General features: G+C 38.2%; 1 protein-coding gene and 1 pseudogene across 12 annotated transcripts in view; both read right to left on the bottom strand.

The window, feature by feature from the left end:
* UTRN (utrophin) overlaps nucleotides 1-27923 on the bottom strand; it is a 590704-nt gene that overhangs the window by 468260 nt on the left and 94521 nt on the right. For all 12 annotated transcript variants that reach the window (XM_021936868.2, XM_021936864.2, XM_021936872.2 and 9 more), the window contains one exon: nucleotides 6882-6943. In XM_021936868.2, the coding sequence (XP_021792560.2) occupies nucleotides 6882-6943 (62 nt within the window). The remainder of the gene's footprint in view (nucleotides 1-6881; nucleotides 6944-27923) is intronic.
* Nucleotides 6950-15592, bottom strand: LOC110742998 (annotated as a pseudogene).

The following is a 27923-nucleotide window of genomic DNA, read 5'->3' on the forward strand; positions in this document are numbered from 1 at the left end:
GAGAAGGTGGACAGAAACCATCACAACATGGCACATCTAGTTGTCTCTCACAGAGACAAGTGTTCGTTGTTCTTTCTCCTACTTTACTGAATATTTGTGTGAGATTCTGTCTAGACTTTGTCGTCTTTAACCAACTGCCTGCATGCACTTAACCACACATGCACACTTAATTGTAAATTGTATTTTCTCTGTATTCTATGTTGGTACCAAGAGGTACCAGTGTTGGTAGGATTTTTTATTTCTCCAACAAATAATAACAAAAATAAATGTCAGCTTCCCCCCAAGTGTGACTCCCCTTATGGCTGGTGAATTGTTACCTGTGGCAATTGCAGCTAAAAGTTTCCCAGGCCAGATACGGCTGGTAATGGGTCCAGTGTCTCCTTACTCTGTGTAATAGGTAGAGCTTCTCTCCCCTCAACAACTACCTCTCAGCAATCCCCTCTTGATACCTTACTTCCCACCCCGGCATAAGCCCACCCTTCCCTGCACCACCAGAGCCCATCTCTGAAGCTAGAGATGGTGGGGCCACAAAAGGCTGAATGGAAAAGCACAAGGAAGGTGGTCCTGCTCACTCCTTCCTAGGTGAAGGGTGAATAGTCATTTCCTCCCAGTTGATCAATTTCTAAACTGATCATCAATTATAAAGACTACCAAATTTGCTTCACAATTATGAATACCAATAGGCCGAATCAAAACCCTTTATTAAGTACTCATCAAAGCATAGCATATTAAATAATACTTAACAGTTTTAATTTTAATCATTTGTTTTTAGTTTTAACCAAGGTGAAGTTCATTTTATAAACAATTTTGAGATAAAAATCAAATTTTAAAAATTCAAACTGAATGAAAACAAAACAAACAGCAACAACAACAAAGCTTGCATAAGTACAGCCAAAGTATATCTGGAAGCTGGTGTTTAAGAATATGGAGTATATTTTATTGTTTTCTTTTTAGAGGTATTAGTGAATAGACACAAATTCACACTTCTTTTTAAGGAACCACTTGAATGTGAATGGCTCCTAAAACAATCAGTTGAGTTGCCATATGCATACTCATGAAATAAACCAATGGCAGACCCAGTGTGTAGCTCTTCAAGCTCAAGCCTCTACTACAGATGGTATTTATCATCACATAGGAAGCCTGTCAGCCTGTTTATAGTACTAAAGAGAAGATTGAACACCTAGAGGTGGAAAAGGGTTTGGGCTCCTTTTATTGCACCTCCTGTACAAATCTCTCTCCTCATCTTTTCCCACCCCTATTTTAGTGATCATTAACTTCCAACACGAAAAAAGTAGAAAAACAATATCTAAAAGCAATGTCTCATTGTCTCCTAAAGGAAAGCATCTTAATAGCTCTCCATATTGGAATCCATAAAAAAAATGCTTCATAGCTTTTCTCTCTTAGGTTCTGTCAATTTAAATTTCAAATTTGGAATTGTAACTTACATGAAAACTTGGCTCATCTGTGTCTTAGAAAAGAGAAAAGCAGAAATTTGCACAAACTCAAGTTCAGCATTTCTAAGTTTGCATATTTTCTACCTAACCTTTATTTGTGAAGCCTCTTTAGAGAACTGTCTCACCAAATTGATAAAATAACTTATGCAATTTGTATGTTTTCAGCTCTGCCAGATGAGCAGCTCTGAAAGTCAGCCAAAGAAAATGCAGGCTCAAAGTCAGAGCAAATTTCCCAACAGCAAAGCAATGAGGCCTTTGCTGCCTCCCTTGGGAGACCGGCCGGCTAACAAACCAGAGGCTCTGAAATTTAGAAGGGGCAAAAAACTCAAGTCATATACACCATATAATGGAAGAACGTGGGCTTAATGAGCCAATGCTTTTTCCCTTTTCTGTTTATATGTGTGGCACAGATCCACAGATCAGGAATATCACAAATTCAAGGTACCTGATAGGTTTTTTATTTTGCATTCCTAAGTAATTATCATCTCCTATACACTTCACAGCAATGCCTCAATATTTCTTCATGATATAAGGCAGGTAATAATGACCAATTGTGTCTTATGGCTATAGAAATGTAGACCAGGTGACCTGAAAAATTTGACTAATAATTTGCCTGAGGTCATAAATAAATGAGCAGGATATCCAGAAATAAGTGTTTAATTTCATAACTTTTTGCTTTTTTTTTTAGATAATCACTTTTTTGAGCTCTTCATAAGTTTTAAAAATCCAAGAGCCATAATTTACTGTACACTATGACTTCTCAGGATCCTTGAATTCCAAAGCACCGTATACTCTATGATATGTTAACAAGGATTTGCGGCAAAAAGAATACATATTTTGAGTGAGTGCTGTCTTGGCTACTGTATATTCGTATACAGTTACAAATTAAAAGATGGTTTTAGACCAATATTATTGTCAAGTTCTTTACCAAATCCCTTATCAAGAAAAGAATTGTGCTAGCCTTAAGTTTTTAGTCTTATTTTTCTTCACAGTGAATGTAGTAGTTAGATCCTATGTGAAGAACTGTACTGGGTAAATAAAACAATAATATACATTAAGTCCAAGTGGTCATTTAACAATCACTGTAGCACAACTCCAAGAAATCAGGTAAACAGGGAAAGTCTGGATAGCTGGATTTGCTTATTTTTGTGAAAAATGCAGCAAAAGCCCTGATGCATTATATTCATATCCAGGACATAGCACAATTCATGCCATGTTGCACTCAGTCCTAAACTCTACTCTTGTCTCTTTCCAATGCAACCATCCCCAAGTGGCTTGTGAACATATAGAATTAGGCATATTTAATGTATGTCTATGTCATTGTCATTCATTTATTTATTAAGCCTACAAATACCTTACTGGATACCTACTAAATGCCAAAAGATATGCCAATGAGCAAATAGACAGTCCCTGCACCCACAGAGCTTATGCCTAACCTAGGAAAAAAGACTGGCAACTATTTAAATTACAGTATGGTAAGTGCTTCAAATCATAACACTTTGATAGTATACAGCTTTTCTACCCTAGTCTGGAAGCTCAGAAAAGAGATCCTTGAGGAAGCAACATTTAAGTTCAGGCAAGAAGGAAGGGTAGGAGCTGCCCAGGAAGAGATAGAGAAAGGACTGTGTGCAAAGGCCAGGAAGGCCACTGGGATGGTAAGCAGAGACAGCGTGGCTGGAGCATAAAGAGGGAGCAAAAGGAAAGTACAATAAAATTAGGAGTAAATTGGAAGGTAGCTATTTAGAGTGTTAAGAACCAAGTAAGACCAAAACATCACACTATATATCAAAAATATGTACAATTTCAATTTCTAATTTTGTTTTTTTAAAAAAGGACAATGGGCACCCAATGAAAGAGCTTACAGAAGAAAAAAACGTATTCAGGTTTACCCTTTAGAAACACTATAGATACTCTCTTGAAAATGGAAGGGGAGGCCGGGTGCGGTGGTTCACGCCTATAATCCCAGCACTTTGAGCGGTTGAGGCAGGCAGATCACTTGAGGTCAGGAGTTCGAGACCAGCCTAGCGAACATGGTGAAACCCCATCTCTACTAAAAATACAAAAATTAGCTGAGCGTGGTGACATGCACCCATGTTCCCAGCTACTAGGGAGGCTGAGGCAGGAGAATCGCTGCAACCTGGGAGGCAGAGGCTGCAGTGAGCCAAGATTGGACCACTGCACTCCAGACTGGGCGACAGAGCAAGACTCTGTCTCAAAAAAAAAAAAAAAGAAAAAAAGAAAAAAAAAAAGGATAGGGAGATGGAGAAGGTGGGGCATGGAATGAAGAACCAATTAGCAGATTCTCACAGTGGTCCATGTATTCAACGATAATTTTCAAACAAGGTAAGGTTATCACTCTCAAACCAATGTGATAATAATGTGTGTTAAAGACTTTATTTAACTCATTAATTAATGAGGGACCCAATAAGGTGTTACAACCAGTTCAGGGGAAAATTTTTAAAAACACATGTTTTATATAAGAAAGATGAAAACTGAAGTAGATTTGCAATAGATACAAAAACTGGTCTATCCAAGGAGCAATAATAACTGCTTTCCAAACAATTTTCATTTTTATGGATAAGAATCACTTGCATACCTATTTTCCACAACTTACCTAGTTGTAATGTAGCTCAAAAATAATTAAACGCAGAGATAATTCAGATGCCTGAGCTAACAGGACACCCACTAGTCTTTCTTGCCCATTGTAAAGTCTCTCACCATTTTTTCCAACACCAATAACAATGACTTAGAAAAGAGACATGTCACTCTACATAGAGTAAGTGGACAATTTTGAATATATGTACATATTGGAATTAACAAGACTCGATGTTTGATTGAGACTTTTGATGGGAAGGAGGCCACAAAGGAAATATCCAGACAAATGCCTGTTTTAAAACAAATTCCTAAATGGCAGAAGGTGCCATCAGTGTCTGTTTGGATTTCTCAGCACAGGGGCCCTGTTGCTCTGTTTAGGAACCCACACTGTAGGGGAGTAGTGGACCCACTGAAAAATTATATTGTAAAGCTCACCACAATGTGCCAAAGGACACGGATTTTAAAAAATTCATTCCCTTCAATGGGATTTTTTTTTTCTTGTTCTAGCCTCTGCATTACCTAGTAATACCAGGCACAAATACAGTCTTTCCCCAGCTCAGCAAGGGTTAAGCCACATGGGAGTCTATGGAAATCTCCCGGTCTAGAAATGTGTTACTCTCTCTTTCACTATCCCCAATTGGAAGCAGTTCAGCTTATGGTCTTAAGACAGCCAGAGGAAAGAAAAAATAATGTGAATGTTTAGTGTCACTGCCATGAGCCTCCCATCTCCACATATTCATAATTTCTCAGACAAATTCCTTCTAGGTTTTGATTTCTTGCTAGATGAAAATAAAAGTTTTCAGAGTCATCCCACTTTTGGTAGTTTTTCTCCAAACACCATCTCCAAACACTAACACAGAAACTGAGCTCAGAAACTACCATCTCCAAACACGAACACAGACACTTTTAGCTAAAAGCTTTTAGGTCAAAGTTCTGTGTTCCATAACTATAACTTTTACTAAAAATGATAAAAATTACCAAGTCTTTTCTAGTAGTTTGGTAAGAAATACAAATATCCCAGGGCAAACAATTTACATGGGACTTAAAGCCCCCATTTATATTGCAAAATAATAGACATTATAAATGTACAAATTTAAATATCAAGTTCGTTTAATAAACTAGTCTGGTACTACCAGAGTTTGTTTTATGTGAGGTCTTTTTAAAGGTGTCAATGACCCGCCATAAACATTGAGAACTTTCTTTTCAATTATTCTTTCTCAGTTCTCATCTCTCTTCCTCTGCAAACCCTTTCCATGTCCTATCGTACTACCTATTGCTCTCCATTGTCATAAATAGGTAAAAAGTAATTTACCCAGTTTCAAATGCTTTCTAAACTTAGGTCTACCAAGTTTAATGCTTTCAAAACAATCTTCAAAATTAGTTCTAAGGCAATTCTTCCCCAAAGACTAAATTAAGCTGCTAAAAACTGCTTCACTTGTTCTATCTAAACAATTCCCGTGTTATCCTCATGAATAACCAGGATGAATAATCTTACTTATACAAGCAATCATGAAACCACTGGAATAAAGCACCTCATATCCAGACTCCCAGTTACTAAAACTACATTCTCTGGAAAATGGTCACATGCAGATGAATACTTCAAAAGTTTTTATTCATGTTAAGCCCGAGATGCACATATGTTACCTGTGTCTCTGGAATAAAACAAATTAAAATGTACCAAAATATGCCTACATGTGCTTTGGAATAATCCTACACATATAACTGCCAATTATGCAAGCACCTTTATGTTCTAATTCTCTATATTTTTAAACCTCTGTCAAAGTTAATTTTCACATTTCTTACATACTCACAGGCAAGATAAAATATCCCTCAAGATAAACTTGTAAAGCCTAAGAGCAGTGAAATCAAATAACCAACTATAAATATTGGGATGTGGGTCATTTTTTAAACTATGCTGCTACTCAAACTAACCTTAAGATAGCCTCATTTTTTCCTCAGGAAATACCAATGTTTGTCTCCCTGACCTTTACAACTTTCGAAAAGCAACCAAAAATTTTGAAAAGCAAGTCTTCATTAAAATAGCTTTTATACTGTTTAAAAGACCATAACAGTGTTTCTCTGAGAAACTTCTATTTTTCATCTTGCTATAGAAGAGTAACACAATCTGTTACCCTGAAAACTCTCTTCCCACCTGAGGCTTAGTGCACAAAATTCCAACACCAATAACTAAGAGATAATCATATTAGAACAGATTTGAAAATAGCACTGACAATTCCTCTCTTCAGCATGGTCTGCCCCTAAGAAAAATTATTGCTCAAAGCATTGATTATATTCTAAATAGTCAGAAATGCTAAGAGCAGATCTTTGCGGGGGAGGGGGGATGGAATTAAGGAAGTACACGAGAAAAAAAAAAAACCACAAGGCAGATAAATATTATTAGCCACATCTACAAGAATAAAAATCCATAAATATTTTTGACAGGGTAGAAAGACTTCCTGAATGATAACATTTGGTTTTAACCAGGCAAAATGAAATCATAATCCTCTTAACCAAGAGAACACAAAAATTTTCCCAATGATATATCCTTTCCCAGATGTACCCAGGATTTGCAGAATCTAAAGCAGCTAATTGTTGCCTTAAATATCTGGAGAAGGCCAGGTAAAAGTCAATAGCGTCCCATAAACTATGTATGTGAGAATTTCCATTTAAACGTATTTTGGAAGAGAATAAAAGAAGAATAAATGTATCTGCATACTTAGAAGACTTCTGCTAGGTGACATTTCCTGGGGAAAATTTACTGCACTTCCAACCAAACTCCTTCAATCAGAATGACGCATCCGAACCATCAAAGTTTTTGAAAGTGTCGGTTACCTTTGAAAATCGAGCATTTATCCATTTGGTAAAGGTTTTCTTCTGTACATCATTGTGTTCATCTGTGGAATGGAAAAAGAAAGAGATGGAAAAAGTATGAGAGTCTGTACCTTTAGTAAAGCACCAAATAAGGTTATCTCTATCCTCGAAGAGTTTAAAATAGTCCTATTAGTCAAGCTCCTGGAGCACAATGATGCGCAGCTGATGCAGAATGTGATGACTGCCCGGTTCACCTATGGAGCCCAACACTGCCTACAACAGAGGGAGGCTCGGGCACCTTTCCCAAGGAACCAGGCTGTCTCACCCTAAGCCCCGGAGTCCTGCCATCAGAGACCAAATCCAGGTTTATGGGATCGAATCAGAGACCTACTTTCCAGCTAGTACCCACAGCATTTTCTGCTGCATTTTGTTGAAGTAAAATTTCAGCATAATCAAAATGTCTTCATGTTCAAAACAAAAATTAAAGTTATCCAATAAAAACTCAGGAATTCGTGACTTCCTCCCTCTTCATACTGGTCCTACACCCTCTAGAATGACAGCATAAGGTTTATAGTCAATCTTGTAACCCATTTTCCTGTAGTAAGATTGACATGAGGTTTTAATGATCTTGATCTATACAAACTTTTACAGGTAGAAAAATCAGAAGAATTTAAAACCATTATCAATTTTGGTTTTGATTACAAATTAATTTTATAAGCCATAAAAAATGAAAAGTTACTTTAAAAGACTGACCACCCTGAACTTTTTAAAGATGGGTAGAAGGATTTGGTTACATACAAGAAGGCCGTGTGGCTAACAAAAAGAGAAAAGGATTTTCTCTAGAACCAAATAGACAGTGTCCCAATCCATTTATTGTGTGACCTTGGGTCATTATAACATCGCCTAGCCTCACGGTTCTCATCTGTACAATAGGGATAAATAATATCTAGTTTGCAAGAGTACTGTAAAGGTTAGTGAATACAAATGACAATCACTTGATGAAGAGCTGGTGTCCAGCTTGTTATAATGATTATAGTAAAAGTGTAAGCAAGGCAGATAAATGTCCATTGGACCTCTTCAGATCATACTCTCTTCCATCACCACTCGATTTTCTGTTAAAGCCAGTAAAAGAGTCATTGTTGTCTTAAAGCCTACAAAACAGCATTTTGACAATCTCTATCAGTTGTTCAGAAAGCTGTCCAAGGAGTATCTACAACAGTGCAGAAAGGTGTGGCTCCATCCATATGTGTGTCCTGCCTCCTCTGCCACCTTTTATACTGCTGGGCTGCCTCCCACGTCGGAACAGCAAAATAATAATGGAGGAGGCCCAGGTGTGCTTGGCCCTCCAGCATCGATTCCACATTAAATACAGACCTGCTCACAAACCTCTACTAGGATCATTAGACATTCATCTACCACTTCACCCAGTTTGTGGTCTTTGGTCCTCACCCCTTTGTGGAAGGAGAGTTTGTAATTAAAAGGTCATTCCCAGAATAAATATAGCAGCAGCTTCAGGAAAAAAAAAAAAAAAAAAAAAAAAAACGCATTTACAACTCCATAAAGGTAATTGGAGACCTTCTCCAAGACACTAAGGGAGCAAGTGGTATAGAAAACAAAACTGCTGTTTAAGAAACTCCTTGATGTTAATGGTGCTCAGAGGTGACCTTCCTTCAAGAAAGGACAGCAAAGACAGCAACAATCCCTATTTCAAGCTTTATATTATCTGATCAAGGCCACATAAGCCATTTATTAACCAAGAGAAAGTGCTTACACACTGAATGACCCTTTGCCATCTTCATATCAAAGAGGGACACAGCAGAGATTATACTCAGAATACAAGGCTACCACCACACATCAACCTGAAGAAGGCGCTATACCAGCCTCACCAAAATGAATTTAATATTAAATATCCGTGTTTAGGGCATTTGGAAAATCCAATTATTTGTCCCACTACCTTAAAAAGGATGTATTTTTATAAATCTGGTTATATGCAGTTTTATTTAATCCTATGAATAACAAATATAGAAAGGTCATAAATAAGTATTAAATTATCTTAATTTGATAACATTCACACAACTTAAGAATTTGAGGCCATAAAAAAGGAAAAAATTATAAAAAATCTCACTACATTTTACATTTTCTCAACCTATTTCCAGAGCATTTAACTTTCTTATTTCAAAAACATATTAAAATATCTCATACTATGTAGGTTTCTCCCCAGATATAAAGTGGACAAAGAAATGAGCACTTTTACCTTATCAAATGACAATAATCTTTCCATTTTATCACATATACAATGAAATCAAATTTATGGATTCCCATTCTTATGTTTGTAAAAATGAATAAGATAATGTTTCAACAATAGTCTTTATTTTATGGGTCAAGTCAATGTCAGAATATAAGTCCAAGTAACAGATAAATTATTCGTCTGTAAACAATACATTTTCTAACATCCAAATGTTTCAAAAATACTTCAAAGTTTATAAATACACTTCTGCATTCATTCTCTTGATACATTTAAAAATGCGGGAAAGGGTATACATATTTCAAAGACTAGTTTGCATTTTCCTTTTTTCAGACACACACACATACAAACAGACATACTTATTATTTTCTACTAGACAGGAATTCGGTAAAAAAACAAGAATTTGCCTGTGGCTTTTCAATTATGAGATTTAAATGTAACAAACTTGCCACACTTACTAACCTCCACATCACAACAATTAAGGTAAACAATCTTGGCCTAGATCTGGGGGGCGTAAAAATAGCAGACGGGTAACAGGATAACTAAACTTCTGTCATGCTATTCTGATCAGCCATTTTGTCTGCCTAGAAAGTTATATGGAACTTCCACAGTCTCAAATTATTTCAATCCTCATTATCAAGCCAATTCGTTATTTTAACTTCTCCAAAACAAAAATGTGTAAGAATACAACAAACTTACATATAATTTGATTATAAATAGATATGTATAATATTAAGTGAATGAGTATAATTTCTACTGCACATAAACCTTCTCCAAATGTATTTTCAAGCTTCCAAATTCAAACCAGTGTTTTCCTTAGGCTTGGATTTTTGAAAACCATTTTGTTTCTGAAAGCCTTTGCTGGCGTAGCAAATCTTATCCATTAATGACCTTTCTCCATTAGAGGGATGAACACGAGACTGAATTAGAAGAAGAAAAATGTGTTAAATCCCTTAAGGCTGCTTTTCCAAATTCTTCCTCTAAATATTTTGCTCTTCTTAAAATGCTTTTGACATGCTCACACAGATTCAAAGGCCTTCACTGCTGCCTAGCCTGGAATTTTATTTCTTTGATAGGTAAAAGAAGTAAAGCAAGATGCATCAACAAAACTGCTTGATAAATCTTCAAGGAAACTGGTTTGAAAATGTTTTCACTTCACCAGCTCAAATGCGTATTGAAAATTGTTTTAGCAGAATGTAGCAACATATCTCAATTTAAATCCTAAACCGGAAATGTGGCAGAGAAATTAGGAGTTGTTTCCCCTATGAAAGGACACAAATCATCTCTAAAACTCCACTGTTATTAGAGAGAAAGCATTATCCTCTAGTACACCATTTGAAGCAATTTAAGAGTGTCCAGCTGGCTGGCACTAACGTAACATGAGTTCCCTAAAGTGCAGCTATTTAAAAAAGAAGCACCTAGACCTTTAGCCAAGAAAGAAATCTCTTATTGGATGATTTTAAACTTGGATTGATTTTATCAAGGCCTCTTTCACACACACAAAATTTAACACACCCTAGAAAGCCAATTTCTCATTAGCAAAGAAGATTATTTTGGAAGCAACAAAAGTATTTCAGATCATACTCTCATTTCTTCCTTTTGAGGGCCCTACATGTGAATCACCCCCAATATAAATCTGCTGCTCACACTTAGTTATGCCATTATGCTCTCTTGTTTCATCATACCCAATCATACCCAAACACGAATTCATTTATTTAAACAATATGTATTAAAATATCAAATGAAAATAATAAATATTATATAATAATCTGTAAAATATTATAAATATGTAGACAAAGAAACAAAGCCAACATGAGACAGACTGCTCTCAAACAGAATGTTTAACCTCCCTGAGTTTCTTTCAAAATCTGACATCCTCAGAGGACCTAAAAAAAGCTAAAATTAAAAATGTAGTTTTCAGAATTGTCAAAACTACCTAAGTGTACAAGAAGTTTAGATAATTAACATTTCAAATGATATTTTTGTGAGTTTGCCACATTTAAACATTGAAGTTATTAAAGCTAAAACCCACATTTAAAACAGACTTTCACTTCACTCTGTAAAAAGCTAAATACAAGTTGATTTTTTTTTAACAACATACTTTGCTTTAGTTTACAATGGACTAGTTGAGTGGGGAATGAATCCGATGGGTAATAATAACACAAGTGGACCATGTCTTCCCAAGATGCTGTGCCACCTCACTGGCTATCAAACCTGTGAAGCCGTTATAGTCTCATTTCTTCTGAGAGAAGCAGCCCGCAAGACAGTGAGCTATTCCTGGTATTTCCTCGATCCCAGAGGCTGGCTCTTCATGCTCTAGCCAGCTGTTCCTCTTCTCTCAGTCCTGCTATGTATACATCATAGCTCCTGGGTGCTTCTTCATAACAACCTGACCTGCCATACAGATAATGATCCTGATATCCAGACTGGCCTGAACAATTGAAGTAGTATCATTGTCCTGGATAACGAATAATTGGAGGGGAAAAAAATGCCTGCACATGCTTCCATGATACTCTTCAGAGGCCCTTGAGTGTGCACTAATGCAACAAGAATCCCAGCCAGATGCCCAGTGAAGGAAGTCCCTGGTGAGAATAAGTGAAAAGGCACAAGTGTGGCCCGACAAGCAAATCTGTTTAGTACAAGGAAGCCTAAAATGTTGACAAAGGCTCCAAGGCAATGATGGTTGTTAAGAACCTCTAAAGCAAACAAAACTCCTGGGAAAACCTACAGCACAATACCTTCCGAAGCCAGGTTCTTCCAGAAATTAAAGAAGATTACAAGAGCAGGTTACACCACCCCAGGGAACAGGGAAAATGTGGTGATGACACAGGCAAACCATCTACTTCCCAGTCTTCTTTCCAGATTATTCCTTTCCAGAGTGTGGACATCGTATTAAAATACAAATGCCAATCCTCAGCAATGGTGATCAGGAAAGAGCAGGCAATGCTGCCTGCCAGTCTTTTTGCTAGTAACTCCTCTCCGCCCTAAGGCAAGGAGAGGTGGAAATGGTGGAAGTGAGAAGCAAAAAGAAAACAACTCCACTTGTCAAAGAAGAAGGCTGAGGCAGAAGTAAATGAATTGTCCAGCATCACCCACCCAGCAAATGCTGGGCCACAAACAGAACTAGGTCCAACTGATTGTGGAGTCTGTGTTCAATGCACTTCCATGTAGGAGGAGGTTAAAGAGGGTTTAATGAAAAAAAGAAAGCTTTAAAACATATCTTGAATAATAGACGAAGTATAGTTCATGCAAACATGGGAAGGGCATTCTAGACAAAACAAACCTTATCAATACCTCTTCATTTCAGCCTCAGATTCAATACCTCACAAAAAAGAACATGTTTAATATAATCGTGGTATCTACAAGAAAACACAGAGGGCTATAGCATATAATGACGTCAAAATAAGGCTAAGATAATCCAAATTTCAGGAAGTTTTCAATCCTGAAAACTGTTTATGCCTATAAAAAAAAGAAGAAGGGTATGGAGTTAAAATATATGCTTTAAAAATGTTCTTGTAATAAAATAGAGATTATTTGAAAAAAAATCAACCTCCTTAAGCAAGCACATGCTCTGCTAGCATGACCCAGTGACCCATCCACTCTGCCTAAAACTGAAGGCAATTATGGAGCCTTGGGGTTCTAGAATGTCTACAGCCACATCTGGACTGCATTTAGAATTTACATCATTTTCAGCATCAGAGGTCAGAGGAATTTTTTTTTTAAGACGGAATTTCGCTCTTGTTGCCCAGGATCGAGTGCAATGGCGTGATCTCAGCTCACTGCAATCTCCGCCTCCCAGGTTGATGCGATTCTCCTGCCTCAGCCTCCCGAGTAGCTGGGATTACAGGTGCATGCTACCACACCTGGCTAATTTTTGTATTTTTAGTAGGGACAGGGTTTCACCATCTTGGCCAGGCTGGTCTCGAACTCCTGACCTCATGAACCACCTGCCTCAGCCTCTCAAAGTGCTGGGAGTACAGGCGTGAGCCACTGCACCTGGCCAGAGGATCATGTTTGTTCCAGCTGAGAACCAACCTAATCCACCAAAACTATCCGCCTTACTATCACGGAGCCACAGAGGATAGAAGTAGGAAGTATGCAAGAGGGTGCCTGATGGGATCCCGTCCTGTGACCAGAGAGGTCAGGGGCTTACCCCTCATGACACACAGTTGAATGGTGCCATAAATCAAATCAGGATCCATGTCTCCTTACCTAGCTCTCCTCCTACTCACAAGACTGCCTCTTTTTAAAAAACTGTTTTATGAAGGTATAAAATTCACCTACCATACAATTCACCCACATACCTACCATACAACTCACCTATCATGCAGTTTACCCATTTAAATTCACCTACCATATAATTCACCCAATTAAAGTTTACAATTCAATCGTTTTGGGCCCATTAATAGATTTTTTAATTGTGGTAAAAGATATATAACAATATTTGTGATTTCAGCCATTTTAAATCATACAATTCAGTGGCATTAGTTACACCTACAATGTTATACAACCATAACCACTATCTATTCCCAAAACTTTTTCATCACACTGAACAGAAACTCTGCAGTCATTAAGCAGTAAGTCCCCACTCCCGCCAGCCCCTGGTAATAGCTAATCTACTTTCCATCTCTATGCATTTGCCTATTTAAGATATGTCATGTAAGTGGAATCATACAATATTTGTCATTTTGGGTCTGGCTTATTTCATTTAGTATAATGTTTTCAAGGTTTCATCCATGTTGTAGTTTGTATCAGAACTTCATTATTTTTTAAGGGTGGAAAATGTTGCATTGTATGTATAAACTACAGTTTCTTTATCCCTTCGTCTAAAGAGGAGCACTAGTTGACCACTTTTTGGCTATTCTGAACAATGCCACAATGAACACTGGTGTACAAGTATCTGAGTTCCTGATTTCAGTTCATTTGGGTATAGATGCAGGAGTTGAAATTGCTAGGTTAATATATGGTAATTCTATGTTTAGATTTTTGAAGAACCAGCAAACTATTTCCCATAGCGGCTGCATCGTTTTACACTTTCACTATAATGCATGAGAGTTCCAATTTCTCCTATCCTTGCTAACATTTGTTATTTTCTTTAAAAAAAAAAAAATGTATAGCCATCCTAGTGTAAGACTGGCTTTGAAAACAGAAACTACCAAACGAAGCCCCCAAACTTAGAGACCTCCTGAAGACTTTCTGAATGAGTTCAAGTTTAACAGCATGCTAACCTGAAGAAGCTGGGGTTCAGAAATTGCTTTTTCACATTTAATCCATACCATATTGCCAAATGATTGATTTACTCTCAAAATAATTATTTTCAGAATTAAATGTAACCATTAATTCCATCTTCTAATTTTAGTTTATTTACTTCTTAACCTATTTTCTTTTCAACAAACAAGTTTTTTTAAACAATGTATAGGAATATAGGAGATAATATAGGAGATAATGTTCTTCTACTTTCGCTTTCTAGAGCTGCTAAACTTAAACTGAAAGAATGTTTCTAAGATTTACAGGCATCTGCTACTGTTTGAAACCTTTCCTCTAGAAATATATTTTGCAAAAAAAAAAAAAAAAAAAAAACCTTTTCTATCAACCATATTATATGTGTTGCAAATGTGGAAAAACAGACTCCACTTAGGGGGGTAGAGACTGTAAACCTTACATACAAATACTTCACTTTGAATTTTTTTCCTGGAGTGAAGATTTTCATTAAAATTGCTAGCAATGTCATAGAGTAAGGAGGGATTATTTAGGAGACAGTGAATTAGTCATAATGATATGAGTCACCGTCATGAAAAGCCAACAGAAACTATTTTTTTATTGATTGACAAAAGGCTAACCTTACGATAGAAAATTTCTATGAAATCAAATTCGTCTCTTCATTATTATCAAATAAACATCTATTATGTTCTACAAACTGTCTACAGAAATCTCAAGAAAAAGCAGTTATTTCATGAACATATAATTCTGGATGTATGAGCCTCGAAAAAAATGTGGAAAACATTTTGAATGTAAAAACCATTCCAGTAATTTGACCTTCAGACTTTCTCACGACAAGTTCTACTTGTCAAAATAGCAGCAAAAATATGTCCTTGCAAGACTGCTAATTATTCAAATAATATTTTTCTCACTTTAATTACTTTATTATTTTCCTCATGTTATGAGGGATCTTCCTCATATATTCATAGAATAAAACAATATCCAAAAAACAGCAATTTTCAAACAAAAAAATGTATAAAATATCCAAAGAAAAAGAGAACAACACTTTAAATATCTAAATATCTGCCCATATGCATATGTAGGAATGCTATGATTTTCTATAGAGCTAATGTAGGAAACCTTTCACTGTATGCCATGTGTCTTCTAAGATCATGACACTGGGTCATCACAGTCAAATAAAAACTATATTGTGAGAGAATACATATTGATATGGTTTGTCTGTGTCCTCACTCAAATCTCATTGAAGTGTAGCTCCCATAATTCCCATGTGTTATGGGAGGAACCTGGTAGGAGGTAACTGAATCATGGGAGTGGTTTCCCTCATACTGTTCTTGTGGTAGTGAATAAGTCTCACGAGATCTGATGGTTTTACAAGGGGTTTCCCCTTTCCTTTGCCTCTCATTCTCTCTTGCCTGCTGCCATGATAAAGACCTTTTTGCTCTTCCTTCATCTTCTGCCGTAATTGTGAGGCCTCCCCAGCCACGTGGAACTGTGAGTCCATTAAATCTCTTTTTCCTTATAAATTACCTAGTCTCCACCATGTCTTTATTAGCAGCATAAAAACAGACTGATACACATATATATTAATATATATGATAATTCAATAATAAATGGAAAAGCATCAAGCAGTGAATGAGCACTGTAAAAGCCAATGATAACATTCTGAAGCCAACAACTCCAGTGAATCAAAAGGACTAGCAATATAGTTTGGCTTGCTTCCTTACTTCAATTTAATCCTCTGTGTGTCAGAGTCCATATGACACCTTGAGATAGGCAAGACCCAGACAACAACAATCCACATACGTTAAGGCACTGGTCTTTCCATTCTGCCAGACAGGAGAGTCCCCAGGTGGCAACAAAGAACAACGCAACCTGGAAAAACTCATGGGTCAAAGAAAAGTGTCTCCAGCTCATCAGGATTAGACATCTACAAAACTTTAGATAACCTCAAGGGCCACAATGAACATCTCCTCAAACAAAGCTGCCAAGCCTTCTTTACTACACCCCATCATTTGGAGAATCACTGGAGCAAAGACTCTCCCCCTCTTTCTCTCCTCTTCATTTTCAGAACCCACCTCCTTCTGCCTGCTCTACTTTTTCGAACATTGAAACCTCCCTCCGTCATGCATCGTTGAATATTCTTTTTCAACACCCTTCTCTGGACCTGTCGTGACACAGGCCGCCATCTTGGAATTCTCAGCCACAGAGTCTGCCTACTGTACCAGTCTGGGCCCCCTGCACCATATGGGTCAGTCTCTTTCTACCATTTCTCTTCTGGATTGTCTTTTTCCATCTTTTGTTTCTCTTCTTAAAACTTCCTATATAATGTCTATAATATACTTTAAAAGCTTTCAACATACAAAGTGTAATATGCTTGTGTTAAACTAGTTTAAGTCAGAAGCTTCAAACACTCTTGTTCATGAACCTCTAAAAGAATTTCTGTGCACATTTTAAAGTTGACAATTGATATTTATCATAAATTTAAATCGTCAAAAAAGATGTAATTTCTAGCATGTTGTTAAGGAGTTGCAAATTTAGCTCATTCAATTAATAGAAAATGCCTCCTCTGGTACCTAATTAGCAAAAGTAGTCCTCACTGTCAAACTAATCAGCCAAAGCAGATTTATTTTCTGACAAGAGGAGTCTGACTTGGTTTTGGATTTAAAAACCATGTTACAGGTGTTTCCAAATAACATCTCACTTCAGAATTCTCATTCTAAGATAAAGGAATGGATGGATGGATGGATGGATGGATGGATGGATGGATGGATGGATGGAAGGATGGATGGCAGGCAGCTGGACACAAAGCCTTGCCCTGGATACAACAAGGCACCAGTCATTTAAAAAAATTTTTAAGGAGTGTTCCTTGTTTTGCATTCTTAAATTGTCCTCTTGTTTGATATCTCACAGCAATGCAGCACAGTAAAGTTTGGGGAGAGTGAGAGGTATGACTTTCTTTTATAAAGTGGAAAAGAAGAATTATGAAAGAAAAGCTAAGAAAGGAGACAGCTAGGTTGCTATCTTGAGTGCCTTAACCACTAGAAAAGCTTGCCACGGTCACAGTAAGACACACATATTCTAGTGTGCAAACCACACTAGAGGCTCACATTTGTCCCAACCCAGTATAACATTCCAGAGAAGTTCAGCTATAATTTAATTAGAAAGGCTAAACTCCAGAATGGGCCACTGAAAAGGCGTCAGTTATCTTTATTTTCATCAACACCAGAGACTTTGTTAAATAATCTAATGAATGTGAGAAATGTGCTTTTACTGTGGCTTAATAATTGGCATAATTAGAATGTTAGAAATATCCTCCCACTGGTGACTTTAGTGTTATTCAATGAACAAGGATTGGTCAAAATATTTTCTAGACATGCCCCACCATTGATTAAACAGAATATGAAAATCTAGTGAGTCTGGGAGGCTAGATCCCTAAAGGTCCTATGTTCAGTCATTGGCTGGAGGATTTTAGTTATCTGCTGCTGATTATAAGACTAAATCTTCTCCCTAAGACAATATTGTCTAATAAAAATATAATGCAAATCACATACATAAATTTAAAAGCTGCATTAAAAAACAGGTAAAATGAATTCTTAGTAATATGTGCTACTCAACCCAATATCTCCAAAACATTATCATTTCAACATATAGTCAATATTTTAAAACACCTTGAAAATACATTTTATAGTCTTTATTTCTTACTAAGCCTTTGAAATCCTGGGTGTTTATTACAATTACAGCATCATCTCAATTCAGACGATCTACAGTTCAGGAACTCAGCACACAATGCACCAAATTATACAGCTCTAGAATATTGCTGCATTTACTTTAATTGACCTTCAAAAGGACACAGAGCTGCCGGGCGCAGGGGCTCACGCCTGTAATCCCAGCACTTTGGTAGGCCGAGGCGGGCAGATCACAAGGTCAGGAGATCGAGACCATCCCGGCTAACATGATGAAACCCTGTCTCTACTAAAAATACAAAAATTAGATGGATGTGGTGGTGCATGCCTGTAGTCCCAGCTACTCGGGAGGCTGAGGCAGGAGAATGGTGTGAACCTGGGAGGCGGAGCTTGCAGTGAGCCGAGATGGAGCCACTGTACTCCAGCCTGGGTGGCAGAGCAAGACTTCATCTCAAAAAAAAAAAAAAAAAAAGACACAGAGCTGCAGCTTACCTTACCAACTTTATAATGCAGGCTGTATGAACTGTTTTTCAAATTGTCTTATGTCATTTTGTAAGACTTCTAGTCAAATCAACGGACATAATAAGAACTGGGGGCCAGGCAAGTGACTCACACCTGTAATCTCAGCCCTTTGGGAGGCCATCCAGGGAGGATCCCTTGAGCTCAAGAGTTCAAGATCAGCCTGGGTAACACAGGGAGACTCCGTCTCTACAAAAAATCAAAAAAGTATCCAGGTGTGTTGGTACATGCCTGTAGTACCACTTATTCAGGAGGCTGAGGTGGAAGGATTGCTCGAGCCCAGGAGTTTGAGGCTGCAGGGAATCGTGAATGCACCACTGCATTCCAGCCTAGGTGACTGAGTAAGACCTTGTGTCAAAAAAAAAAAAAAAAAAGAACTGGGACTATTTCAAACTCTTTGTTATGTTCGTTGTCTTAAGTTTTATATTTTCTAGTCATTTAATAAAAATTAGTTGTACAACCATTTTGTGAAAAACATTGTACAAAGAAATAATAACATTTACAGAGCATCTACTATGTGTCAGTCCCAAAAGAGATCCAGATGTTGCTTTCAAGGAAGCTGTGGTCCGGCGGCCTGGGGTGGTTGGGGAAGGGACTAAGACAACAGAAAATTATAACTAATATATCAGGTACAGATACATTCATAAATTCATAGAAAAATATGTCTTGATGGGGATGAGAAGTGGATCAGGGAAAGATTTGACAAACAAGTTGCATTTGAGCTAGGCCTTGAATTACTATGTTTGAGGCATGTAAAAATTGTTAGAAAGCCATTTGTAGAAGAGAGAACAGCTACAGCAAAGTCCTAAAAACATGATGCAGACACAATTGTGAAGAGGTTCCTTTGGCTAGATGGTTTTTGATCAGAGCTGTGATGCCACTGAATTTTCAAACAGGCTGCATTTAAATTGAAGAGGACTTTGAAGGCCACAGCAAGGGGTTAAATGAGCAGGCAGTGTGGGCCATTGGCTTTTCCTGAGCAAGAGCGTGACATGATCAGAAGGGTGCTTTAGTGAGATTAACATGAAAAATGGACTTGTGGGGAGGGAGGCCGGAAGAAAGTAAGCCAGTTTGAGGCTTATTAGAATTGCCCGTGCTAGACATCAGAGAGCCTGAAAGAGTAGAGGAGTAATGAGACAAGAAAGGGGGAGATGGACACAATGGGTATTGAACTGAAGAGAGAAGGTTGCTGCTGGGACTTGGTGAGGTGGGTGGGCATGATCATTATTATACAACCTGCCTCCCATTCTATTCTCAATTAGACTCTATGGCTCTTAAGAGGCAAAATTTTATTTATTAGTGCTTTTGCCTCACATATTTACCATTTATTTGTGATAAGAACACTTAAAATCTGCTGTCTATGCTATTTTCAAATATACACCAAATTGTTATTAACTATAATCATCACCTTGTACCATAGATCTCTTGAAGTTATTGCTCGTGTCAAACTATATTCTTTGACCAATATTACTCCAAGTCCCCCACCCTCATGCTGGGACTGGACTACTGAATTATTATAAGAGTAATGAAGGACAGGCCAAGCACAGTGGCTTACGCCTGTAGTCCCAGCACTTGGGGAGGTCGAGATGGGTGGATCATCTGAGGTCAGGAGTTCAAGACCAGCCTGGCCAACATGGCAAAACCCTGTCTCTACCAAAAATACAAAAATTACCTGGGCGTGGTGGCGGGCACCTGCAATCCCAGCTACTCAGGAGGCTGAGGCAGGAGAATCGCTTGAACTTGGGAGACAGAGGTTGCAGCGAGCCAAGATCATGCCACTGCACTCCAGCCTGGGCGACAGAGCCAGATCTCATCTCAGGAGAAAAAAAAGAGTAATGAAGGAGAAACGGAAGTGCAAAACCTTCTAAAACTTTGGTAACTTAAAAGATGGTGTCTCTCCATTAAAAAATAAAAAGTGTGAAAAAACTTTTAAGCACAGAAAGAAATTGATTAAGGAAAAAAATTCCTCTTTGCACCAAAAAATGTGAGAGATTAGCAGGATACTCAGGTGAACTTATCAAGGAAGCCCGGTGTGAAAGGAAAATAAATCTTGGGGCCCCAGAAATCACTAAGCTAAAGAGAAAAGTCAAGCTGGGAAATGCTTAGGGCAAACTTGCCTCCCATTCTATTCAGTCACCCCTCTGCTCACTGAGATAAATGCATATCTGATTGCCTCCTTCGGAGAGGCTAATCAGATATTCAAAAGCATGCAACCATTTATCTCTTATTAACCTATGACCTGGAAGCCCCCTCCTCACTTTGAGTTGTCCCGCCTTTCCGGACCAAGCCAATGTTCATCTTACATATGCTGACTGATATCTCATGTCTCCCCAAAATGTATAAAACCACACTGTGCTCTGACCACCTTGGGAACACGTTGTCAGGACCTCTTGAGGCTGTGTCACAAGTGCACGCCCTCAACCTTGGCAAAATAAACTTTCTAAGTTAACTGAGACCTCTGTCAGATATTCAGGATTCATACCAGGAAAATGCAACGTTAGAACTGACAGGAGAGCGTCTTCACACTAAGGAGCTCAAACTCTCACAGGGGGCTAGCTTTCCCAGTGTCCATCCATGAGAACTGTTTAAAAGTATATTTTCATGCATAAAGACAACCATTAAAAAGGATACTAGCAGGCAGGGCAAGGTGGCTCATGCATGTAATCCTAGCACTTTGGGAGGCCCAGGTGGGTGGATTGCTTGAGCCACCAGCCTGGGCAACATGGCAAAAGCTCATCTCTACAAAATAATACAAAACGTAGCCAGGCATGGTAGCGCACGCTATGGTCCCAGCTACTCAAGTGGCTGACGTGGGAAGATCACCCGAATCTGGGGAGGTGGAGGCTACAGTGAACCGTGATCGCACCACTGCACTCCAGCTTGGGCAAGTGACATCCTGTCATAAATAAATAAATAAATAAATAAATAAATAAATAAATAAATAAATTATATTAGCCAGGCATGATGGTCCACACCTGTAGTCTCAGCTACTCTGGAGGCTAGGGTGGGACAATTGCTTGAACCCAGGAGTTTGAGGCTGGAGTGAGCTATGGTTGTGCCACTGTACTCCAGTGGGGCAAGAGAGCAAGACCCTGTTTCTAAAAAGAAAAAACAAAAGGTTAAAAAAATGATATTAAGGTACATATAATGAATATGTAAAGACATGGAAGGATTTTCACCATGTATTAAGGGGTAATAAAGCAGGTCATTAAAGAATATACACAGTGCTTCATTTATACATATGTGTACGTATGACAGAAAGCCAAGAGCCAAAATGTTAACACTCTATCTGTAAATTAGAAGATTCTGACTCTTATATTCTATTATTTGTTAGCCGTATTTTCTAAGTTTGTAATAAATACGTAATACCTTCTGTAACATTTTTTCTTTAATGCACTCATCTTGTAAAAGGTGTATTTTTCTCCACTTTAATGAAGACGAGTAGGAAAGGAAGAGAATTTGTCAGCTAAAAAATAAACTGGGCTGACACAAGATCTGTCTGTCTGCGAGTCTGTCTGCTTTGGTGGAGGATGGTGAGAATAAGGGAGACTTCTGCATATCTGTAGTTACATGCAGACAGGAAGGATCTAGGAGGAAGGAAGATACTGCAGATGCCAACACTCAACCAAAAACAAAAAGAGCTCCCAAATCCCAAAGGATGGGAGAGAGAAATGTACCATGAGCTAAGCTCCTAAACTGGATAAAGCCCACATATTTCTAAAAATGAAACTTGCCAGGTTACATTGCTTTATTTGCACCTGCCTGTCCAGTGGGTTTTCCACTTGGAGCTAATTCTCTCTTCAGAGAGAGAATTAATGTAAATAACTGTGTTTATGGAGGTCACTTTCTTCCCAGCTTCCAGTCTATTCCCTACAGAAACACCATGGAAGAGGGAACTGAATCATTTAAAATACCCTTTTTGCAATAAATTCAAGTATTTTAAGACAAAATAATTAGTTATTAAAATGGTAAGAAGGCCGGGCGCGGTGGCTCATGCCTGTAATCTCAGCACTTTGGGAGGCCAAGGCAGGGTGATCACTTAAGGTCAGGAGTTCAAGACCTGGACAATATGGTGAAACACCATCTCTACTAAAAATACAAAAATTAGCCAGGCGTGGTGGCATGTACCTGTAATTTCCACTATGCAGGAGGCCGAGATCGCGCCCCTGCACTCTAGCCTGGGTGACAAAGTGAGTGAGACTCCATCTCGAAAAAATATATAAATAAAATGGGAAGAAAAAAATAGAAGATTAAGGCAAAGCAAAATGCTACCAACAGATCACACCAAACTACCCAGACTTTCTCCAAAGTCTAATATTTTATTCACTTTCAGAAAAAGAATAGAAACCTGGGAAAAAATGAGGAGTATCTGTCCTTTGCTTATGTACTTTGATGAAATGCCAACTACTACTATAAATAGCATTCTTTTAAACAAGAAAAAATGGAGTATTTCAGAAGTGGTTTTTGGGTTTTTTTATATTGAGTTTTTTTGTCTTTATTTGGACAAAATTTTGTCTTTATTTGGTTTTAATATCCACCATGACAAGTTAAAAACAAAATGTGAGTTCATAAAAAAAGGAAGAAGAGTCATTTTAATAATTAAATTTGTAAAATTGCATGTCCGCTAAAATACAATCCTTTGTCCAAGAAAAATATTTATAATAAGCAGGAAAAACAAGTCAGAAAGGAACACTGCATTCCCCTTCAAAATTCAGGGCTAAAAATTTGTTCCCATGGACTTCACAGTTTAAAAATTGGCCCATAAAGCACAGAACTCTTTGCCTCAAAGGGTATAAATTGAAAGTTAATAAATACAAGAATTGAAAGGTTTAGTCTCATATTGAAAAATGCATATTCTTTTTTTTAATTTTCATAACTATGAAAAAGTTCACATAAACTACTACTACTTTTTGTTTGAGACAAAGTCTCACTCTGTCACTTAGGCTTGAGTGCAGTAGTATGATCATGGCTCACTGCAGCCTTCACTTCCCAGGCTCAAGTGATTCTCCTACCTTTGCCTCCCAGGTACCTGGAGGGCATACGCCAACATGCCCGGCTAATTTTTGTATTTTTCTGTAGACACGAGGTTTTGTTATGTTGCCCTGGCTGGTCTCAAACTCCAGGGCTCGAGTAATCCTCCCATCTACACCACACAAAGTGCTGGGATTACAAGCATGAGCCACTGCTCCCAGCCTTACTAATGCATTTTTTAATTAAAAAGCTTATTCAGGTAGGGTTGGACAAGGGGGTCAGATAAAATCCATTACCTGAGCAAAAGTGCAAGAAACTTCATTTACAGGCCACTCCCCTTCCTGATGATCATGTTAACTTCCTGTAACTGTTAAAAATTAGGGTTCTGGGCTGGGCGCAGTGGCTCATGCCTGTAATCTTAGCACTTTGAGAGGCTGAGGCAGACAGATCACCTGAAGTCAAAAGTTCAAGACCAGCCTGGTCAACATGGTTAAACCTTGTTTCTACTGAAAATACAAAAATTAGCCGGGCGTCATGGTGTGCGCTTGTAATCCCAGCTACTTAGGAGGCTGAGGCAGGAGAATCACTTGAACTTAGGAGGCAGAGGTTGCACTGAGCCGAGATCACACCTCTGCACTCAAGCCTGAGCTGAAAGAGCAAGACTGTCTCAAAAATAAAAAAAAATAAAAAAAAATAAAAATTGCATTTTGCCCCAAATCAGCACTATCTTTATTTAACAGTCTACTGTGAGTCTGACATTTATTTGCCTTTAAAAGAAAAAATTTGTAAATTTAGTCTATACTATCACCGGGTACTGCAAACTTGCTAATTATATCTTCAGTGTAAAATAGCTCTTCCTCTCATGTGTCTTGAACATGTGCTGGTCTTTTAAGCATGAGAAAGTCCAGATAACAGTTGAAGTCTGGAAGAATAAGTTTATGTTTGCTTTTCTGAAATAATTAAGCTTAGAGCTGGTAAGTATGTCTTCTTTCCACTTTCATCTTTTTAGAGTGAAGAGTGCTGATCACTTGAGTCAGTTTTACAAAAGGAACAAATGCATTCGCTCCAGGACTTGGGTTGCCTTCACCAGAATACCTTCCACTGGTAAATCAGTTAAGTAGGAGACCAGAATCTCAGATCGTAATCCATGTGCACAGTCAACATGGCTTTGTAAAAGAAGGATAATGTTCTCTGTTTTCTTTCTTGTTTCTTTCCTAATGATGCCCCAAAACCTAGCATTTTTCTGCATTGCAGCTCCGCAATGGCATCTTTTAGGAACACTAGAATTACTACCTTCCCTGAGCCTATGGATTGTATAGAATATAACCAATGATCACAAATTTTTCTTGGAGGTTAGCAAGAATGAATCAAACAAAAATTTGGATGAATGATCTTTCCTCAAAACTTTAGCATTTCCCTCAAGACAAGAATAAGCTAACCACCATTATCTAGGGTTCTGTCAAGGAGAAACAGGATCTGAGGAGAAAGCATACGCAATGATATAACCAAAAGCACTGAAAGCAGAATCTCAGAGATATTTGTACATCATGTTAATAGGAACGTGATTCACAAAAGCTAAAAGATGGAAGCAACCTAGTGTCCACCAAGAGATCAATTAATTAGCAAAATGTGGTATTTACATAAAATGGAATAATAACCAGCCTTGAAGGAAAGGAAATTCTGACACATGCTACAACATAGATGAACATGGAGGACAGTATGCTAAGTGACACAGCCAGTCACATAAAGAAAACTACGGTATGAGTCCATTCACATGAGGTACCTAGAATAGCGAAAGTAAAATGGTGGCTGCCAAGGGCTAGGAGGAGAGGGGAGTAAGGAGTTGTTGTTCAATGCAGCAGTCCCTAACCTTTTTGGCACCAAAAAGAGACCAGTTTTGTGAAAGACAATTTTTCCACGAGCGGACAGTGTGGGAGGCAGTGGGGGAGTGGTTTCGGGATGAAACTGTTTTACCACAGATCATCGGGCATTAGTTAGATTCTAATAAGGAATGTACAATCTACATCCCTCACATGCCCAGTTCACAATAGGGTTCGTGTTCCTATGAGAATCTAATGCCGCTGTTGATCTGACAGGAGGCAGAGCTCAGGAGGTAATGCTCGATCACCCACCACTCACCTCCTGCTATGTGGCTTGGCTCCTAACAGGCCACAGACTGGTAGTGATCTGTGGCTCAGGGCTTGGGGACCCCTGGTTTAATGGGTATACATTTTCAGTTGTTCAATAAGAAAAGAATTTGGGAGAAGGATGGTAGTGATGGTTACATAACAAGATGTACATACACTTAAAATGGCTAAAATAATAAATTTTATGTTATCTATATTTTACTGAAATAAAACATAGAGAAAAAAACATATGCAATAAACATTTTTCATGTCCATTTAACGTGTGATTTTTTTTCAAGAAAAGAGATGAATTTATCTCAACTTTTCATATATTCCCCAATAAGACAAATGGAGAAACTGTACTTGGTTCCAATTTTGCCTTTTAAAACTCATATTTTCAACCTATCATTCTTTCAGAATATAATTACAGGTAACCTGAATTCTAGAATCAGATTGTTTTCACTATGACCATGCCTCTAGACGTGGTATTTAAGAGAGAACTATTTGCTGAAACTCACTATGGTAGACAATCCTAGTTGCCTACTCAAGTGTCCTTTCTCTCCTTCTCACTTACAAGATTAATCCCATTTTTTCCCCTGTAGCAAGGCGGCCAGTTAAAATATTCGCCTCGCCTTGCAACTAGAGATAACCATTTGGCCCAATTCTGCCCAGAGGAGGGGAGAAGTATATTGGGTGGAAGACCCAGGAGAACTATTAGTTCCCTGATAAAAATTAACAGACTTGGCTGGCATGAACATCTTGCCCTGGGCCTTTCCGCTTCCTCCAGGAAGACAGAAGCTCCCAGTTTCCCTGAGCAGGTAACTAGCCCTGGGTTGCCTACCTACAGACTGAAGCTTACTTGAGAAAAATGAGTTCTTTCTTAATTAATCTTTAGTAAAAGGGTTTCTCTTACTTGCAGCTAAACTCAATCCTTACTCAATCTGGCACCACTGAGATGAGTCTGAGGAAAGAAATTCAGGAATATTTCTGGTCTACAAGTTGGAGTTGGATGTTCCAGATCTGTAAAAGGAATGTTAATAAGGCTGAAGTGGGCTGGGCGCAATGACTCATGTCTGCAATCCCAACACTTTGGGAGGCCGAGGCAAATGGATCGCTTGAGCCCAGAAGTTCGAGACCAGCCTGGGCAAAACGGTGAAACCCTGTCTCTACAAAAAGTACAAAAATTAGCTGGGCATTGTGGCAAATGCTTGTGGTCCCAGCTACTTGGGAGGGTGGGGTGGGAGGATCGCTCGAACCCAAGAGTTCGAGGCTGCAGTGAGTCATGATCATATCATTGCACTTCAGCCTGAGTGACACAGTGAGACCCTGTGTCATGAAAGAAAATAAGATAAAATAAGCCTGAAATGCAACAGTCCCCAGTCACATGTCCTATAACTCCGATCTAAGGTGTAACACTGAAGGACAGATGACTGGAATAGTGAGATGCATGCACTAAGGATGCTATCAGAGCATCCATCCATAAATCATGTTTTCTCATAATAAAACTGACATTTATTAAATGCTTTCTATGTGCCAGACACAGGGCTAACTACTTTGTACACATTATCTCATTTAATCCCAACAGCCTTATAAGGTAAAACCCAGCTCCCAACTACTTTATTGAACTGCTTTTTGACTGCTTTATGTCTTGAACAATTTATTTTTCTCCTATATACAAAGGGGGTAAAATTATAACCCTTAAACAATTGTTATGAGAATTAAAGATAATAATCAGCATGCGGCAAGAGCCACATGGTTAATTCTCAATAAAACCCAACTGTCATCATGGTCAAAAAGAATAGCAGACTGCACAAATTCCCCGATAAAGCAAAACATCAGAATCCCCTGGACAACTGTCTTAGAATACAGACTCCTTGACTCCAGCCAGGCTTAAGGAATCAGATGGGGCCCAGTCATCCAGAGATGTGAAGGAATCTGGTCTAAGGGAATACCAACTGCTGTATTCTCAAGATACTAAAAACTTTACCACTTTGTCACACCACATCATCACAAAGCTTACCTAAGCCACATACAGGAATCCACCCTGTGCCCACACAACTGCCTTCACAGAACCTACATTTAAAAGTATGCCCTCTGTTTTTCCCGAGATTTAAGAATGTCTCTGTAGTTTATGTGAAATTGCTTTAAATAAAAGAAGACATACATATGGCCAACAAGCATATTTTAAAAAGCTCAACATCACTGATTATTAGAGAAATGCCAACCGAAAACACAATGATATACCACTTCACACCAGTCAGAATGGCTAGTATTAAAAAGGCAAAAAATAACAGATGCT

This window comes from Papio anubis, chromosome 6 (assembly GCF_008728515.1).
Source record: "Papio anubis isolate 15944 chromosome 6, Panubis1.0, whole genome shotgun sequence".
NCBI classification, from domain to species: Eukaryota; Metazoa; Chordata; class Mammalia; order Primates; family Cercopithecidae; genus Papio; species Papio anubis.